This window comes from Argopecten irradians, chromosome 14, assembly GCF_041381155.1.
Source record: "Argopecten irradians isolate NY chromosome 14, Ai_NY, whole genome shotgun sequence".
Lineage (NCBI taxonomy): Eukaryota > Metazoa > Mollusca > Bivalvia > Pectinida > Pectinidae > Argopecten > Argopecten irradians.
Genome location: NC_091147.1, coordinates 24075956 through 24095440, shown reverse-complemented (window position 1 = coordinate 24095440; position 19485 = coordinate 24075956). Strand labels below are relative to the sequence as shown.

General features: G+C 34.5%; 2 protein-coding genes across 2 annotated transcripts; both read left to right on the top strand.

Annotated features, from left to right (window-relative positions):
* The first annotated feature begins 44 nt into the window (after nt 1-44).
* On the top strand, nt 45-353 carry LOC138307104 (leucine-rich repeat and coiled-coil domain-containing protein PF3D7_0703800-like). The gene has a single exon (XM_069247735.1). It carries the CDS (start codon nt 45-47, stop codon nt 351-353), a length of 309 nt encoding a protein of 102 aa, XP_069103836.1.
* An 11192-nt stretch (nt 354-11545) lies between these two features.
* On the top strand, nt 11546-12960 carry LOC138308300 (uncharacterized). Its single transcript, XM_069249291.1, has 2 exons — nt 11546-11860; nt 12659-12960. Exons 1-2 carry the CDS (start codon nt 11560-11562, stop codon nt 12958-12960), a joined length of 603 nt encoding a protein of 200 aa, XP_069105392.1. The 5' UTR covers nt 11546-11559.
* Nucleotides 12961-19485: the final 6525 nt, after the last annotated feature.

Genomic DNA, 19485 nt, shown 5'->3' with positions numbered 1-19485 from the left:
GTAGATGACAAAACAAGCAAGTTGTAGATGATGAAGTCAAGCAAATGGTAGATGATGAAGTCGAGCAAATGGTAGATGATGAAGTCAAGCAAATGGTAGATGATGAAGTCAAGCAAATGGTAGATGATGAAGTAAAGCAAATGGTAGATGATGAAGTCAAGCAAATGGTAGATGATGAAGTCAAGCAAATGGTAGATGATGAAGTCAAGCAAATGGTAGATGATGAAGTCAAGCAAATGGTAGAGGATACAGACAAGCGAATGGTAGAGGATGAAGTCAAGCAAATGGTAGAGGATGCAGACAAGCGAATGGTAGAGGATGAAGACAAGCAAACGGTAGATGAAATGGAATGAAAACAAGCAGATGATGTTTAAAAAGGCCAAGGAATCGACGGATACGACCAGACCTGAATAATTAACCCGATGAACTATGTAAAAGTAGCTTGTATATAATATTACGTAGAAAAGTTCAGCAGCTATATATATGTTGATATATATGTTTGTAAATTACGGATCCATAAGACTCCACAGATACCACAGACGCATAGCCCTTATAGGGACCGCTGATTTCATAGAGGGGTGAATGTTTCGGAGGCTGCTGATTGGATATTCAGAGTGGATCAGTTTCAAATGTTTAATTTGTGGGTTGTTAATGTGTAGATGTAAAATATGTAAAGAAATTTTAAAATTCTGTCAAGTCTGTTTCTGACAGGGGGATGTAATGAAGATTGGAATTTTATGAAAATTTTGGTAATTTTTTGGTGCGGAATTCAACATAAGATAGCACCCCCACTTAAAAGTTTTTAATAATTGTTTTATTTTTTCAAAAGTTTTTTTTTACATAAATTAAAAAGTCACAGATATAGAATATACATACATGCAAAATAAACACACATAATCACACTCAGTCTCATACTCACACACCTGTATATACAGCCAGTTCAATTTAGTATTATTCTTAATTACATATTCATTGTCGATATATAGCATTGTTTTATAACTAAGAAATGGCCTGTACTTAAGCTATTTTAAATTAGGCCTATACATTTACGTTCGACTTCTTCACTATTGAGTCAGTCGGATTATCGCCCGATGTAACCCGGGTATTCTCGACGTGTTTATAAATAAAATACGTCCCATTACTTGGTAAAAATGTTACTGAAATTTAATATGTGTACCTGCATTGTGATTTTAATAGTTTTTAAGCTGTATATTGTGAGAAAATGACTCCAAATCGATCTTTCATGTTCCGATATTAATCCGTCAAAACTGGTTACACGGCAACATTACATACGACTTGCCAGCGAGTAAGTGTTGTGAAAAAATATTACACGCATACATTGTCTGAAAATAATCGTTCACAGATAATTCCAGGCCATGTGAAGTCAGTAATTAGGCAATGATTAAGTTCATAGCTGAAAAAAAATCTACTATGTATCAAAACGAGTTGATTTTGTTATGATCGAAATTTCCGATTGCATTAAAATAAAAACGAACACAAATCACGGAAATTTATTGACACAATTATTTCTTAAATAATGCATGGCAATAAATATATAAACATCCAGTAGCAGGTCTGTTTTGTATTAATGTAATTCTGTTTCATTTACTTGCTCGTTGGTTGGCACGAAAGCCTCAACCTGTCTATAAAGGCAACCTGTCTATAGTGACCGTGTTTCTGTCTCCCCTTCAGTGGTCGTTATAGACAGGTTTGATTGTATCACTAACACACAAAATGTTAACACTTGGCCCATTCTTACACCTACCATCATTGACAAACATGCAATCACACACCAACAAACACCATATATATATATATATATATATATGTATATATATTCTTGTCAATAGATAAGTACTCAGTACACAAATATGCACATACAAATGTACATAGATATACATGTATAAACACAACACTCTTAAATGGAAGACAAGTAGGCGCAAACATATACCAGAATATATTTTTGAACAGATATACAAGAAGGACAAATTAAGACACAAATTAATGGTAGGGGTAACGATACAAAAAATGAAGAGTAGAGACAGATAAAACAAAACAAACTATACAAAATGTATTCACACACACACACACACACACACACACACACAAATTGGATGGAGAAGTATAAACAAAACAGAAACATGGACGGACAGACAGACAGACCCTGACAACTGCAGACGGACAGGATTGACAATATTTAAATATGTATACACTACATTACACTATCATCAATCATAGTGTAGCGATATATTTTAAGAAGAGAGATTTTATAAGGGAAAGAAGAAAGAAAAAAACGTGATCACAGACCTCCGAAAATACTTGGTGCTTTGCCGGGGTATTGATATATAAACTATGGATATTAGGGACATAAAAAACTTTAATGTCATATTAATTACTACGGTAACCACCTTTTCCAATCATTTTCAAAGTTCTTTTGAAGTGTATTGCTTTTATTGAAAACTGTATATTTCTGGATGATGTAGTGATCTTTTATAACATTTATAAGCGTTTTATGGAAACCTCCCCACTTTGCAAGATGGTAGATCCTAAAAAAACATTTGTATTCACAGGTTTGTGAAATGACCTTCTTCAATATTAGAGATGGGTAACCAGGCTTTAAAACTTCAATCAACATGGACAGTTGCAAACGTTAACATTAATTGTCGTCTATGGGAAATCATTTGGTTCTGCGGTCGCTTATAACATTACTCTTATTTGTTACATCTTTACCTAAATCACAAAAAAAACGTATCTAAGAGAGAGCTTCGTACGTAAGGATGCTGAGCAAATTCATAACAGTTTTACATTATCTTTTTATGACGAACATAGGAAATAACTAAAGACCCTTAATTTTGTTAAAAAAAATAATAATAACCACATCGTATTTATTAGATGTTAAGTTTATCTGTGACGTTCAGGACTGACAGTTATTTGTTGGGTTGATAATTCAATCTAAAGGTGATCGCCTTTCACCTAGACGGCCGGGGTTCGATCCCCGGCACGGTTGTGGAAAGGTTAGGGGTCGCCTGCCCGACACATGGGTTTTCTCCGGGCACTCCGGTTTCCTCCCATACTAAGATCCCTCGCGCGCTTACATCCGGGCCATCGATAGTGATTTGAATAAGTTGTATAACTTGTTTCAGAATCGATGTAAAACATCTGATATACGCTAAAGTAGGTCTTGAGTTGAAAAATTCGTAGTTCAATTTTTATAACAATGAATATGCTATAGTGTTTCCATAGATTCAACTAAAACAACTAATGTTTCTATACAACTTACATCCCATGTTATTCAATGATTCATTCGTTGGGTACAAAATTCATTTTTGTCTAGTGATTGTTTGCACAAACTGTAAATAAAACCACCATAATGTATATTGTCGTTATCGTTGTTGTTTGTAATGTCGGAAAGGCAGAAAAGATCTAACATACATACAATTTGTCTTCCTTTGTTTTTATTTATATTATATCCGATAATGTTGCGACAATCCGACGTTATCCTGATAGCAATATAAACGTTTTTTTATTGATTTGGAAAAAAATAATTCCTTGAAATGTCTGCAGAATCTTACATTAAAATATATTTAATTTTATCAAATAGTTTTAAAATATCAATAAGCATTGTTGTCACTATTTTGTATTTCCATCTAAAAATTCTTGCATTTTTTTTTTTTTTTTTTTTTTTTTTTTTGATAATCCGCTATGCGGATGTACAGTTTTTGTAATATCACTATGGAATTAAAAAAAAACACACAAAAAATACATATAAAAATTTAGCTACATCAATGTTTAAATGAAATCGAAACGGAACGGGATGGTACTGACACCAAAGCAATAATAGTGTGTTCCTATAGTGTGTTAGTTGAAACGAAGTCACGTGATGTCCAAAATCTAGTAGAATCGCTATGCAGCAACAAGATTGCGGCCAAGAACCGCTTCGTGCAGACAACACCCATAGCAATGAAAACAAAACCTTTGATATTTAATGTTGATGACACCCCAAAAAGAAATGAGACATTACAAGAAATGGGGAACAACAACAACAACGTATTTGTGTCAAACGATAAGGTTTGAATTGCAAAAGATCTGAGATATTTTTTGTTACTACTTTTGCAGCTATTTTTATACATCTATTTCAAATGGCATTTGACTTGATGAATGTGTTTTGCTAGTGACCTAATATGGACAAAACATTGGGTCTTATAAAAGCAAATATTAGGCCAAAGATCTTTTCATATTAGGTCACTTAAATGAATTGTGATTTGGATAAAGATTATTTTCATAACATAATCCGCCTGATATCCAGTGATTTCGCCCTTATAATATTTTTGCATATGCTACTAGTGTAATATGAGCTGGAGCGATTTTCATTGTCTGGAAATTTATTGTGACGTCGGAAACAATAAAATGACGTCAGGAAAAATGACGTGACGTCAAGATTACGAGGACATCGGGACAAAATGGCGGCCTCTTTCGGACTATATTTTGACGTGAAATTCTTTTTTATGTAGGTATTTGTAGATATGTGATAAAAATGATGTTAAATTTGTGTTCATTTCATATGATATTTTACGAAACTCATCTAAAAGTTTTAATTTTGCTCGCCAAAGCTCGCAAAAATAAAATCTTCTTAGACCTGTTTCATACAATCTCATATGAAATGAATACTTTTGAAAAACCCATATATATATAATTATCAAATATTAAAAAGTCAATGTATCCCTAATTCTTTATATGAGTTTTATTTATTTTTTCTGTATTCAGTATGGTTTTTTTACTTTCAACGTACAGCAAAAACCCTTTTACTCGAACAGTAGGGGACCCGGTCCATAGTTAGAGGAATACGCAGTATTCAACTCGTTCGTGGTTGGCTATCGATAGTCAGAAATAGGCATATGTACTTGCCACAGTCTGTGACGAACCCTGCATGTCAAAAACGTTTAAAGTATTGTTTCCAGCATTTACAATATTTATAAGGATGATTTTTAATCTTCATTGATGAAATGGTTTACAAATGCACGTTGTGAAATGCTAAAAATTGTCACACTCTGGGGCAAAGCTGGCATGTCAATGACGATTTTTTTTCTAACATTTAAAATAATTATAAGAATAGTTTTCAATCGTTTTGTTAATAAAAATGTGAATTTTATAAGAAAAAAATGCACGTTATGAAATGCCGAAGAAAATTTGAAGTGTAAATTAGGCATAGTGAATGTCTAGATAGCGATCTACATGACGGTTAAGAGGTACACTGCAGCATATTGATTAGAATTCGTCAATTCGATGATGATTCAATGGTTTTGGAATAATGCATAAGCACTGTAAAAGTTGCTAATATCTTTTGAAAGGCACTTATGTAAAAGGAAACGATGCTTACAGAAACCGGGAAAGTTAAATGACCCAAATTAAAAAAAAAATAAAAATAAAAACAAAACAAAACCCAATATACGGAACGCATTCATTAAAAATAACATTGATTTGCTGCATATGGATGAGCTCTGTGCTTTAAACCTTGATTTAAACTACAACATTAAAAAGGCTAGCAAAGTAGAGTCTTTCTATAGGCTAACAGTAAATAATGTCCTTATCATTAAGTGTCATAACGAAATCATAATAAACAAATACCTACGTATTCATAGATTCAGAAACAATTTAGTTCTCAAACAAAAATGCAACAGTCTTGTTATTGTGTAATAGCTGGTGTGTTGAAAAAACAAAATGTGGTCAAATACAAAGTGATGATTTTGGTAAAAGATCCCCTATACCAATAGAAATACAATTATGTATTGATGGAACTGTGATTTCTGTTACTGAGCCATTGGAGTACAATAGCATTAATATTTATAAGTAGTTTTGTTTTACCAACCAAACAGCACGTAATTACGGAGTGTCCTCACAAATCGTTAATGTTCACTGATTGTGATTCTAGCTTTACCGTGTCAATATTCCATTTTTAAAAACCTGGTAAACAGAAACCTATGATCAACGCATATTTTAGAGAAGTGATTTCAGCTACCAGCTAACGTACATTCCTAGTCTGTGATTTTTCTTCCGTTGTCTTAGTGTCGTACTTTAAAGGGTATTACAGGTACATGGACATACGGTGTTTAATCATCTGATAATTATATGGTGATTTGTTTAAACGGACAGCGGAGTCTTGATACCGAACTATGCACTTGCCAAGAAGATGTATTGTGACAGGAGTTGTGATACTCATGTGTATTTCATATGTTATGGCCATTACTTTTTTCGATATGGAACATTTAGAAATTGGTAAGAGGATATCGAGTGATACTAAACTGAATCTGTTACAGAATCGCTCACTGATAAAGTGTATTGGAGAGTGTTTGTCCCGTCAACATTGTCAGGGCTTAAGTTACCATAAGAACAGTCTCTTGTGTTTCTTGTACAATGAGAGAACCGATAGAATTGAGGTCGAACATTTCTCTGGTTACTTCACAGCTAGAGACATGACGCAATGGCCTGAGGTATGTATCTATTAAAAGTGTCTCCCTATGGAATAACCAAAATGTATATTTTCAGAATCGCTCTATGATAAAATGTATTGGAGAGTGTTTGTCCCGGCAACAATGTCAGGGCTTAAGTTACCACATAATGAGACAAACTATGGCATTGAAGTTGAGCATTTCTCTGGTTACTTCACTGCTAGAGACATGGAGCAATGGCGCGAGGTACTGTATTTATTTAATAAAAAAATAGAAAGTTATTTCCTTTTGTATAACCGAGGTGAATACCTTATAGCGTTCTGCCGAACAGCATGGGTACATTTTTGTAGATCCGGCCTTCGGCTGCCCCTTGCCGAAGGGTAAATTGCGCTCAACTGTGCTATATAGTTTAATATTTGTCTACTTTGTCCCGCATTACTGTTCGTATCGTATAATGTAATCGTGTTCGTTTTGTATGTCTTGATAAATTTTGTTTTGTCCACACGGTTGGAATTACTTCCTTGTCCCATATTTACCATTTGAAGTAATTCGTATCCAACAGATTTACGTTTGATTGGATCTCGTGTCATCTGTAAAATCCTGTTGATATTACTTCTTTGACCCTAATTGTTATATATATATATACTACTTCAGGAAAATTAAGAATAATTTTCTATTGCAAAATATTTTAATATAACCAGAAATGTGTAAGCTTTTCCTCAATATTCTAGTGGACTTCCGAGCTACAACCAGTTTTCTTTCGAACTTACCTAATACTAATGAAAGTCGTTTTATAAATGATTGATGATATTATTTTCATCTCTAGCTTATTTTAGCATACCCGGTATAAACATTACTCTATCTAATCCATGTACATTCTGTATAGATAAATCTGCCATCAATCTACCTTTGTTTTCAGGACTATTTTATGATTGATTTTGGACAAAGAATCAACACTTTCAAATGACAATATCCTAATAGGTACTGAACAGACACAACCATATCATTTTTGCAGCTTTCCTCCTGTAGAAACTCGTACAGATTTTCTCAACAACAAAAATGAGGTGTCGGAGTGAAAATGTCTCTCTGTGAATGGATTTGTTCTGTTTAGAATTAACAATGCCTATATAATGATATGATTTGAAAGGATACAAAAACAAGAAAACCATTCTACCTATAAAATATGTTAAAACTTCTAACAAAGACACCTGCGGACAATGAAAAAGATTGAGACGTAGAATAAAGGACGTGAATGTAACGTTGATGATAACATTTGACCAGGCTCCGGAATGGGACCCAGTTGAAATAACTTAAGTTTACTGGATTAAAAAAAAACATTTCTATTTGTTTACTGTCTGAAAAACGCATGGGTCAAAACCTTCCTTATTCTTTAACAAAAGATATACAGGAGAAACGAGAGAAATATATAAATCGGATGATGAGATGGTCAGGTTTGTTAATTATTTATCACGCATATCAACACATTTCCTTTTTAGAGTGTTTTTTATATCTATTAAGCATTCGACCGTGCCTTACGACCGATGATTACTCTCAATGTAAGTCGTTCACACATTGAATTATTGACACTTTCTATATTTCTTAATTATAACTACTCTCAAATTGTTTACTCCGAACATCAAAGTAATACTCGAAGACAGAAGTCTTCAACATTATAGATTTCCAATATCTGTAGACTGTTTCTATAAGTGGATGTGTATTACGAGTGGGTGTGAATCTTAGTGGAAGTCCTGGGCAGTTTCACCTTGTCCTTGCAGTTTATCTCCCATACCCGTTATTTTAGCATTTAGAAATAGCTTTAATTGACTGATGATTTAACAGTATTCAGAAAATAATTATTCCAATACATGCGGTGGTATGTAAAAACTTAAAATCAATATCTGGATACCTTTAAATACCGTATAGCCGGCTTTTTTCCTGGGTCATTTTTTTTCCCAAATTGGTCTGAAAAGACAAAATCATATTTTAGCGATTTCAATTTTCACGATATGGTTTTAAGGGTATATATGATTCACCCATTTCTTAATATTTCGCGGATCAGAGTCTCGCGAATAAATAAATGCCCTCGAAATAGCGAAATATCCGATATGTTTTCCACAAATCATACTTATTTCCTTCCAGGCCATTATTTTCCCATGCAGTCGGAAGACGTGTCCGCCTTGGTTCCAGTGTATTGTGCATAAGAACGGGACAACTAGCTGTGAGAAATCAGGTAATGGTTTTGTTTCAATGGTGTGTCACATGTAGCGTCTACAGTGGTAAACAACTTGGTATGGTCAGAACCTGGTCCAAATCGGGCCATGGGGGCGAATGGTTGGAAGGAAATGTAAGATACCTTAATCATATCACTTTGCGTCGCAGTAAGCATTTATGACTGTTTGTTCAGTGGTAATATTTTCAAAAAAAAATGCAATGCCAAGTCTTTGTATTGCAGATGTAATTTCTCGTGTTAAGTTTAGTTAACGATTAATACTACCTGCGAAATTATTCAACTGTAACGCTATCTGAATCGAAACATAATTTGTTTTAAATATTACAGACATCTTGAAATGTTGATAAAATCCCTAGAACTTGTACAATTTCTTTTTGTCTGTTCTTTGGCTATAAACATAAGTACAAATAAGAAGTAATGTAAAAAAAAAGACGTTCCTCTCATAGTTTTCTTTCAGCAATTTCTATATCTAAATGTCTTTAAGTCAGTCAATTATGCCATCAGGTTGCTACAGTGTATATATTTCCGAAATCTTTCGTCGATTATAATTATTGATTAAGAACACTAAATGAACGCACACAAACAGATCGAATGCCAGATTTGGTGGACTTCATTTGTGAATGTTTCCGTTGTCAAGCTATAATGATATTAAATTATGGAATAAAAGTGGAATAAAAAAATATTTTTCCTTGTGTATGATTTTTTCCTCCATTCCCATAATTATTTGAGACAAACAACGTAACTTTACGTCTGACTCTGATCCATGGTGACGTAATCAAAGTTTACGTTGTTCGTATTTTTTATTTTGCTAAAAGAATTTGAAATCATGAACGACCCTTATTGTAAAATTATGAAAATAAGCTATACAACTGAGTACGTGTCTAACAACTGTTCTGTTCTACGATTTTAATATTGTACAGTTTTATCGTGAAGACGTTTTCTGCACTACACAGGAGTTCCTTCTGAAGTAGATTGATTCTGTCATCATATTTATTTTACTTTAATCCTCACATTGCCTTTTATTCCAAAGTAATTATGTGAGAAAAATCATAATTGCTCTTTAGTGAACAGCACGTTATTAGCATTAGGCAACTTCATTACTTACAAGTCTCAAAAATAGTTTCTATTTTGTCGTGGTTTGTTTTCAGAGTGCCCGGGCGAGTTATCTGATAACACGTACACTGCTTCAATCGATCACCGCAGTGTTGGGACGGGCTACGCCAAGATGCAATGTTTAGGTGACAAGATATTGGTCGGTTCAGCCTATCGAACATGTGCACTTGACGGGGAATGGTCTGAACCGAATTACACGTGTGTTAGTAAGTACTGCATATAGAAGTATTAGAGAATCAAAAGTTTGTTGAAAATCTATTAATAGAAATGTGATTTCTAATGAACACAACCAAAGTAAGTTGTTTTAAGGGCGATTTGAATTGCCAATGACCGGAAAATGTTTCTCTGGCTTAAATTGCAATATTCAAGCCATCATTCAAGTCTTTTATTTCATTCGTCTTTCGTTATTTTTGTTGTTCGTACGTTTTGATTTGATATGTGACCACTTGTTCTGTTCAGTTTAGTGACGAGTCAGCAAATATCGATATTTTCCCAACTCCTTCACGTATGTAACGATCAACACTTTCCAATTTTATCCTTTAAATAATCGATTTTTTATTGTAGATAACGGTGGCTGGTCTTCGTATTCCCATGAAGCGGCACCTTGCTCTGTAACTTGTGGCTCGGGTTATTATACAGCTACTGAAACACGTACTTGTACAAACCCTCCCCCTGATCCGGGAGGTTTACCGTGTTACGGGGATTCCGAGAGAAATTCAACATTTCCCTGTAGTCTTGCTGCTTGCCCATGTAAGATTAAACCTACATCAAATTTCATCTGGTACAAAAACATATATGTTAAATGTTAGCTTTGATATAACTAAACACATTTTATACCGGATAAACTCATTGTCCAGACATAGATCATGCATGTACATGTTCTGAACAGTTTATCGTAAAATGGCCGCTTCAATGATTTCCTCAAAACTTCATAAAATACAAACAAGCGTATCTTTCAATGTGTGATCTCTTCTATTTCATTCCAGACGCTCCACGTGTGGTTTTGGCACCAAAAAGGGTAAAAACGGGAAGATCTATTACCTTGAAATGTATAGTGGATGCTGTGCCGGACAACTGCTCGGTAGTGTGGTCATTCAAGAGAACAAATGGAGAGCAAGAAGAATCCGTGGAGGTCAACGATACCAGATTTTCTGGAGCGGATTCCACCGATCTGAAAATAATTAATCCGACCACGAATTACACCGGTTCTTACACATGTTCAGCGACCAATAGAGAAGGAACAGGAAATGCAACAAACGGGTTGACAGTCTTTGGAGGTAGGCAGGTTTAATATGATGTACTTCAGGTATAACAGGTTATTCTACTCAAAATTGGTCTTAATATGTACGAAATTTTAGGATCATCCAATTTTGGAAATTTGATTTTTTTTTTTCATTTTAACTAATGTTATATTGATTATATAGAATACCATGGGAGCTGAATAATAACATCTCTAAATGTTTAAACAATAGTACGTCCGGTCTTACCAGCTATACCTGTTCAATAATCAGCTGTTTTATAGGTCCGCATTTATGGGATCCCAAATCACGACTTTTAACTAAAATGACGGATATATTAAGACCACGTCGGTATAGCGAGAATGTTTAATCTACTGTATCAATTTCTCCCAGCGTTCATGGCGGTACCACGCAAAAAATCGCAATGTACCCTGGGAGATATTGCTATTGTGTAGACAAATTTTACTGTATTTCATCCTGTTACGTTAATCAATGATATACCTTTTCAGTAAGACCATGGATATTTACGCACATGGATGACATAACATTTGATGTCGACAACTTCGAAAACTTCACGATAAATATTTCAGTACACTCACCGGACCCAGCTCTTGTTGATGTACGTTGGATATTTCAACCATTGTCAGAAAGGAACAATGATGTCCTCCATAAGTTGGATATTGACAATCAGAAATATTTAGGTTCAAACTTGTTGGAACCTTCGTTAACTATCATCAACACAAGTACCAATGCCTCTGGGTACTATCAGGCATTTGCTGAAAATGGCGTAGGGTCTGCATCGACCGCTGTCCTAACTTTACGGATCGTCGGACGTAAGTAGATTTGTGTTTGTACTAGTGGTCAAATATCCAAATCTCTCCTAGAGTTCATTGCGGTCCCAACATTCACCTCTGTCAACGGCTCACGAACTGACAGTCCGTTGACCTCGGGTCACAGAATGACGTCATGACGACGTAAAATATAAAGCGCCCCCTTTATATATGACGTCAAAGTGATTGTTTTGAAATGGAGGACGTCGTATGCAAATCGTGACTATTTACTTACAAATAAATTCAATGTATCCGCGAAAGAATCCATTATTGGTTGGTTGATATTAATGATCAAATTGTATTATGTCAGAAGTGACAGTCGTTTACAGGAAAATGGTACAAAAAGAAACTAACAATATCTATCTAAGAATTTAGTATGCATCCAAAATACGTTTTTCAAGAATCTTGAAATTTCGCTGGGCCGTTTAAAGAGGTAAAATTGTATTGACCGCAATGCACCCTGGGAATGATTTGAAATTGTGGGAACCGCAATGCACCCTGAGAGAGATTAGAAATTACGGGGACCGCAATGCACCATGGGATAGATTGTACAGATCCATGATCAGACTACATTTTCATTGTACATATTGTTTGGTATCCACGGCACCCCAATTTGAACCAGGAAGTCTTCTAAAAACGTTGCAACCATTGGTTTTTTTTTTGTTTTTTTTTGGAAAATTACTAGTTCTGCTACCTTCAGATAAGTAGCGAGATGTTTAATGAACCCCGTTACATTCAACGAATAACAACAATTATTGTTTAAAAATTGAACTATTCAATTCATATCCTTTTTGTTTACAGATGGACCGAACATTACAACCCCAGAACTAGTTAGGGATTCAAACGGTACGAACATAACTGTGCCCTGTTCCGTTAGTCCTGATGCTGTAGACGTTTGGTGGATCTCAAATCACAGGAATCTACCTCTTCATGGCGTGAATTTCTCTAATAACAGATTTTCCCAAGCAAACTCCACACAAAACGCATCTCTTTCGATCACTGACACTGTCGTATATGATTCCAGTTTGTACTGGTGCCTCGCAAAAGATGCCGACGGAAGCATTGCAACGAGTGAACGGACTCGGGTGATTATTTACAATTAATCCTTGTGATGTTGGTATGATATGATATCGATCACTCCTATATAATAACGGGGGGCTCCAAGTTGACAATATCAACAATTATGGACCCGTGAATAAAGACTACTTCGCTATAGAGACTATTCCCCTTATCCCTATGGTGTTCGGTCTTTATATCTCGACAATTTTGAATGATTTTGTTCTTTTCATTTTTTTAAATTATCAAAAGTATGGTAGGCAACTGTACGTTATTTGTGATGAGTCAAAATATTTTGAGTGTATATCTTACCTTACCGGCATTACTTTCGTTCGGAAGCTGAGGATGTAACGTTGTTTGGTGTTCTAGTTGTTAGGCTGATCCGTATACGAGGGCGGAGAGTTGACCTGTTTCACACTTCTGATAGACATTTTGTGAATTACATGAAAGATAATCCGTTGAAAGTGTCATCATCAGACTGATTTGGTGGTGTCTTGCAATAAAATCAAAATCAAATATAAACTTCCAAGAAACATTAAGTACCATAAGGCTTTTACTGTCATTTTTGGTAAAGATACCAGGAGTGCTTTGTGAAACCCATTCGGTCATCTCCGTCCAATTTCGGGGAAAACCGAAAAGGCCCAATCGCGAGAGCTTCTGGACACTTAGTAATTTTAATTATAAGGATTAATTTGAATACATTTTTTATGTTATGGAGGTATAACACACAAAAATCTGAGTGTACTCTAAATAAACCGCGAAGCGGTTTATGATGAGAGTACACTCAGATTTTTGTGTTATACCTCCATAAGATGAATTCACTGAAAAACTCAAAATTCATTTTGGGACTCTTTTGTCTATGAAATCATTGCGCCGTCATCTCAGCCAATCAGTAGCAACGTTACAAACGGCGATGCCATTTTTTCCTTTATTGGCTGATAAAGTAAATTTTTAAGCCAGTGAAAATGCTCGTAAAAACCAAAATTGAATTATAACCCTACAACCTGTCATCCCCGCATATTGATCGTTTTTTTTACACCAATTGGCAGTTGTCTGGGAAATCGACTGAATTTGACGATGTTTTCTCAGATTAATTCGTGTGGATAAAAGTGTCAATAATGAGTGATACAGGAGAGAGGTAAAAAATAAACATTTCCTGAATACATCCGTGTTTAGTTTGTTAAATGGTATTTGGATTAAATGTGTTTTTTAGATGACTTAATCAGGGTAAGTGGGTATTTCCACGTGGCGGAGTTGCCAGCCTTGGCCTATAGTTAATCAGTAGCCCCATACCGTTATACTTTCGACAGCAACTTCATACCATAATCTGCCTATGCATACAATAGCCTTTACATGTTGTATAAGAAAGTCGGTATTGTATCTCTACAGAGCCTTTTTATAGTAATATGACATTTTTAAATATTTTACAATAGATATATTTTACAATAGTTAATATATAACGTGAGTAGGAGTCATTATTTTCGAGAAATAGAAATCACATAATGGCAATTCTTTGTGCCTGAATTATCCTTACCAAAATAACAACCATTTGACAAAAATGCATGTGTTTTAAGTGATTTTTTGTTTGATAGACATTACTCATACCTTTTTCCATCACTGGGGCTTGAAAAATGTAATATCGTTTTATAATGTACATATTCCTCAAAAACAGGAGAAATGTTATTTAATAAAGCCAAAAACGTTTTTGTTTTTAACGAAGGAAAATGACTCACTCGAATAGTGATGTGTGCAGAGATGTATTAAACAGAAAACAGTGACAGGTAAAGAAAAACAGCATAACCGTTTTATACGCATGTTACTAGTTAGAGGGTAAAGGGAGGTAAATCACATATAATCATAACGTATAGCCTGGGGGGAGGGGCTCATAAAACCTGTCTATAATTCTAATCCTATTTTAGTCGTGATGCATGTGGATATAGAAATTAATTTTAAAAAAACCGAACACAACAGGGTAGAAAGATTCGAATAATTTAACGAATAAAGATATGAATATAACAAAAAATATCAATTGTATGTAAGATTTTTAAAGTGCTTTCTTTTGTAGAACTAAATATACATTTTAATGTCACTTTCTATCTATTATTGATAACCATTCCTTAATCATAGCATTTAAGTCCTCGTTTCCTTTTCTTATTGTTTTCTTTTCACGCCGTGATGTCATTCATTGTGGTTCGAGTACAGTATCCAGTAGAAATCACATTTCTCACCTATCGATGTCCACTATGTTACGTTTGACAGTTTAATATTTACCTGTAGCTGTCCAAAATATGTGAATAAGTGATTTAAATAAACGATGTATACATAAATGCATGTTTTCTCAAAAATAAGCTACAAATGTATGTTAATATTTAAATTCTGATGGCCGTACTAATTCTTCGTATACATAAAAAGAATCCAAAATGAAGACAAATTTAAAACATTTATCCAAGCACTTGTAACAAACATACATTTATTCCAGCACAAAATATACATTTTATCTTTATACTTTTGGCAATAATTCCCATAACATCACTTTATTTATGCACTTAAGGAACTTCGTTTGAAGATTTGTATATAATCCCAGAAATTTCAATTCTAGGGCCGCGGTAGCTAATTAAAAAAAATGGTTAAGATGTCCCGACATATTACCAAAAGCCCTCCACCTCTTCTGGGATGTGGGTTTGAATCCCAAGTGGGGCAGTTGTCAGGTACTAATTGCTGGTCGGTGGTTTTTCTCTAGGTTCTCCGACTCTCCTCCACCAACAAACCTTGCACGTCCTTACATGACCTTGGCTGTTAATAGGACGTTAAACTAATTAACAAAACCTAAACCCAGAAAAATTGATAATATTATCAGCATATTGCACACCATTGCATGTACATAATCAGTAGAGCAATCGTTCCACAACTTTTGATTGTATTATCTATTTGTTTTCTTATATAATTAAAGTCTTTATTTCAAATATATCTATCACGTGTAAATAATCTAATATGGAGATTAAAAATATCATTCAAATACTGCTGTGCTGAAAATCCGTCCTTGCCTGCTGATGACACGACAAATGAAACTAAAATGACCTCGCTGATGATTGCACTCTCGAACAAGCAGGAATTTTGGCCAATTGGAGGATTATTTTTGAGGATAATTCGAGCATCTGTTTCTCTATTTCCTTCAACTGTTCAGTGTTTTAGCACTATTATCATTATCAGAAAAAGACACTCTTAATAGTGAAATGGCCGTTTTACTGTATTGTCTATGTCGAGAATATGTAGCAAAATCGAATCACTGTCATTGTTTGCACTGTTTTTTCTGATAACCTGACTTAGTCACTGAAATATACCATCACTGTCTGAAGACATGGCGAAGAATGAAATAATTGAAGAACAGGTGAACTATGTGCGTCTAATATATGTACAGTCCAGTTAATAATAGGGATAATAATATATTACCTGTAGGAATTCAATAAGTCAATAAAAAGAAATATATGCATGAATGGGATAGTCTATATTGAAACATGTAATAGGTGTCAATTTCGAAACTATCACTTTATCTATAGGTGTCTAATATGTAAACAAAGGAATTTGTTTGTACAACAAACAGTCCAATATTAATACAAAATAAGTGCTTTATAAGCATCTACAAGCCAGATATGTTGGTAGAAAGAACACTTGTCGGCCTAACGGCTCTCAGGTGTTCTTTCTACCAATATATTAGACTTGTAGCGGCATATAGCCTATACATATAACCGTAAAATTAGAAACTATTTACAACATTCCAACTCAGCCCATAAATTAGTTATTGATTAATTAAAATCATCATTATCAACTTCAAATGAAGGGAATTCACTCTACAGTGCACGATGTACTTTAAATATTTCAAATTTCGTGAATGCGGTATGTTGTGTACGTGAAGTTCGTGCGTATTCGTATTTTGGAGATCTGCAGTATGTTCATATTGTACCTCTGTGTAAAAGTGAAGCTTCTCGATTTACATCATTTTTTCCATCAGAGGTTTCAAGTGGATCTGAAGACTCTATAATGTTGTCCAACTGGAATATACCGTCAATATACCTGCGTACCCAAGGCCGAAGTATCTGTCTCTTTAACTGACCCAATGTTTAATTTTTGTTTATCTTTTTATTGATCAATTGAAAAATCAACTGAATTATCAACTACAAAATGTAAAATGAAATGTGGGTTTTTTAGCATAAAGATTTCATGTATCGGTCCACGCATACATTTCCCTGTATTTATGATACAAAATCAATAACAATTGTTATTGGGTGCAAGACAATTTCTGTTTAATTGTGCTAATGAATGGAATAAACAACTTGCAATGATAACTCGCGTCTTTGTGTCGATATGAATTATCACCACGGTGGGTACCCGTACACCGGATATTGGTATCGACGAGGCGGTGACCTGTCACAACAAGGGTACGTTTTGCAATTTTTTACAGTTTTAATGTAATTGATGTATCTGTAACTATTGTCCAGTTCTAGCTTATTATTTATCGCGTCCGTATGCGATCTGTCAACCCCCAGCGTAATATATTTATGGAGGGGGGTGAATAGACATGAATCCAGTGTCACATGCAGGGGGGTACCGCAGTGAAAAAGGCGGTTCAAAATAAATCACTGATATGGATATTTAATGCTTTCCTGATAAGGGAATTCATTTTCTATGACTAATTCACGACATATGAAAGCATCTTACACCTCGATGACAAATTTTGAGGTCGTGAAGATAACGAAATAAATCAGTGAAAATCGCGTTGTGTACGGGGGCTTGCTTGTTGTTAAAAATCAAGTGTACGGGGGCTTGGATGTTGATTGTACGACAGCTTGGTTGACGATTGTAAGGGGAATTTGTTGATGATTTGAGAAACGCAGCTTTTTAAGCTAAATATTCATTTCTAAATAGCAATGTATAAAACGATACGCAATGTAGAATGATTAAAGATGCTCTACCGCTGACGAATGGTATTTTTCTCCATAAAAACAGGAGCACGACGATTTTGTATTTTTCTTCAGTTACAAAAGTTACTTATTTTACAACATAATCACCATTGTAAAGCTTGAGCTTCTAATTTTACTTCGAGATAAAAATATTGAAAATAATAAATTGCATCCCGAAAAAATCCCGTGGCACTATTCCCTATATGGAATGAAGTACTGATTGTGTATGCACCAAAAGCAAATTAAATGATCTTATATCATTTTTGTGTTTAATAGACATATATCCACGATTAACGATTAAACCCCAAATATTGTGTAATTGATGAGTATCATTTATGCTCAGTCGGCGGTGGAGCTCATTTCAGGCAAAAACTGTTCTTTTCAAGTCTGGGCAATTAAATGTATTAAAGTATTAAAACATTATCTTTAGATAAAAGTAAATAACAGCAAATGATAAACAATAAATCTATCAAATAAGGATAGGATGTAAAAGTAAAACAGAAAATGTAAGAAACGGAATCATATCTGTAAAGGATGACAACTGGACAAGTGTGCATTCAACTGAAGTTCCGTGCTGTATTCTCGGATTATAGTGTTCATTGGTTTTTCATCAAAGACGATCACATTGCATGATGCATCGTTAATATTGAAAAGTGTAATTGCGAGTTTTGCAGCTGCTGAGAGTCACATCATTTTCGTCAAACGTTGCACCGTAAATATAATTAAATATCACAATTAACTATGCTAAAAGATACTACTCACCTTCGTTGTGTTGGAGCATTGTGGAAAATACCAGATTGGATTTTTATTTTGTATAAACGTAATGTCGAAACAACGCCATGACAAATATTAGTATTACTAATATAAGTATAATTTACTATTGCTATTATAATATGACATTTCCACTTGTATATCACCAGGTGAAGTTGTATTTCTTATTGAAATTGGGTTAGCAGCGCTACATGGTTGTGTAATACGAATACATTCCTCCTTCAAATTGATCCCCTTCGTTAAAGAATTTAACAGAATTGCCAGCAAACTAACAAACTGATCTTGTATACAAAATCTACAGACCAACCAACATTCATCATCTTTGTCTAGTAGGCTTACTATTTCATTGATATCTTTACATGAGATCTACAAACACATAGACATCGGAAGAAAACTTTACATCTGTCTTTTGGACGACTAGACGCTATTTGTTTTAAACATATTGTGAAGTTTGTCATTTTAATGATGCCAAGCTCCCGAACACTATTTTTATCACATAAACCAAACCCCCGTACACCTGTTTAGCAAGCCCCCGTACACAAGCTAAATTTTGAGTAGTCTTGTTGAAACATCCATGGCCACAACAGTATAAAATTGGCCTAAATATGAACTTTCCTATCATAACACGTCTATACAACCCAGAAATGGTAACCTGGAACACTCTAGTTATTCAATATCACGAACAATAGTTCACAGTCGTTTTCATTGCGGTACCTCCCTACAGGTGACCCTGGATTCCTGTCTATTCATCCATACATATATGACGCTGGGGGTTGACAGATCACATACGGACGCGAAATATAATAAGCTTGAACTGGACAATAGTTACAGATACATTAATTA

Bases quoted from the DNA above. Each gene is read 5' to 3' on its own strand.
- LOC138308300 (XM_069249291.1), top strand. From the start codon at position 11,560: ATGGATGACATAACATTTGATGTCGACAACTTCGAAAACTTCACGATA. The intron at 11,861-12,658 runs GTAAGTAGATTT...TTTTGTTTACAG, and splicing joins AACTTTACGGATCGTCGGAC to ATGGACCGAACATTACAACC.
- LOC138307104 (XM_069247735.1), top strand. From the start codon at position 45: ATGGTAGATGATGAAGTCGAGCAAATGGTAGATGATGAAGTCAAGCAA.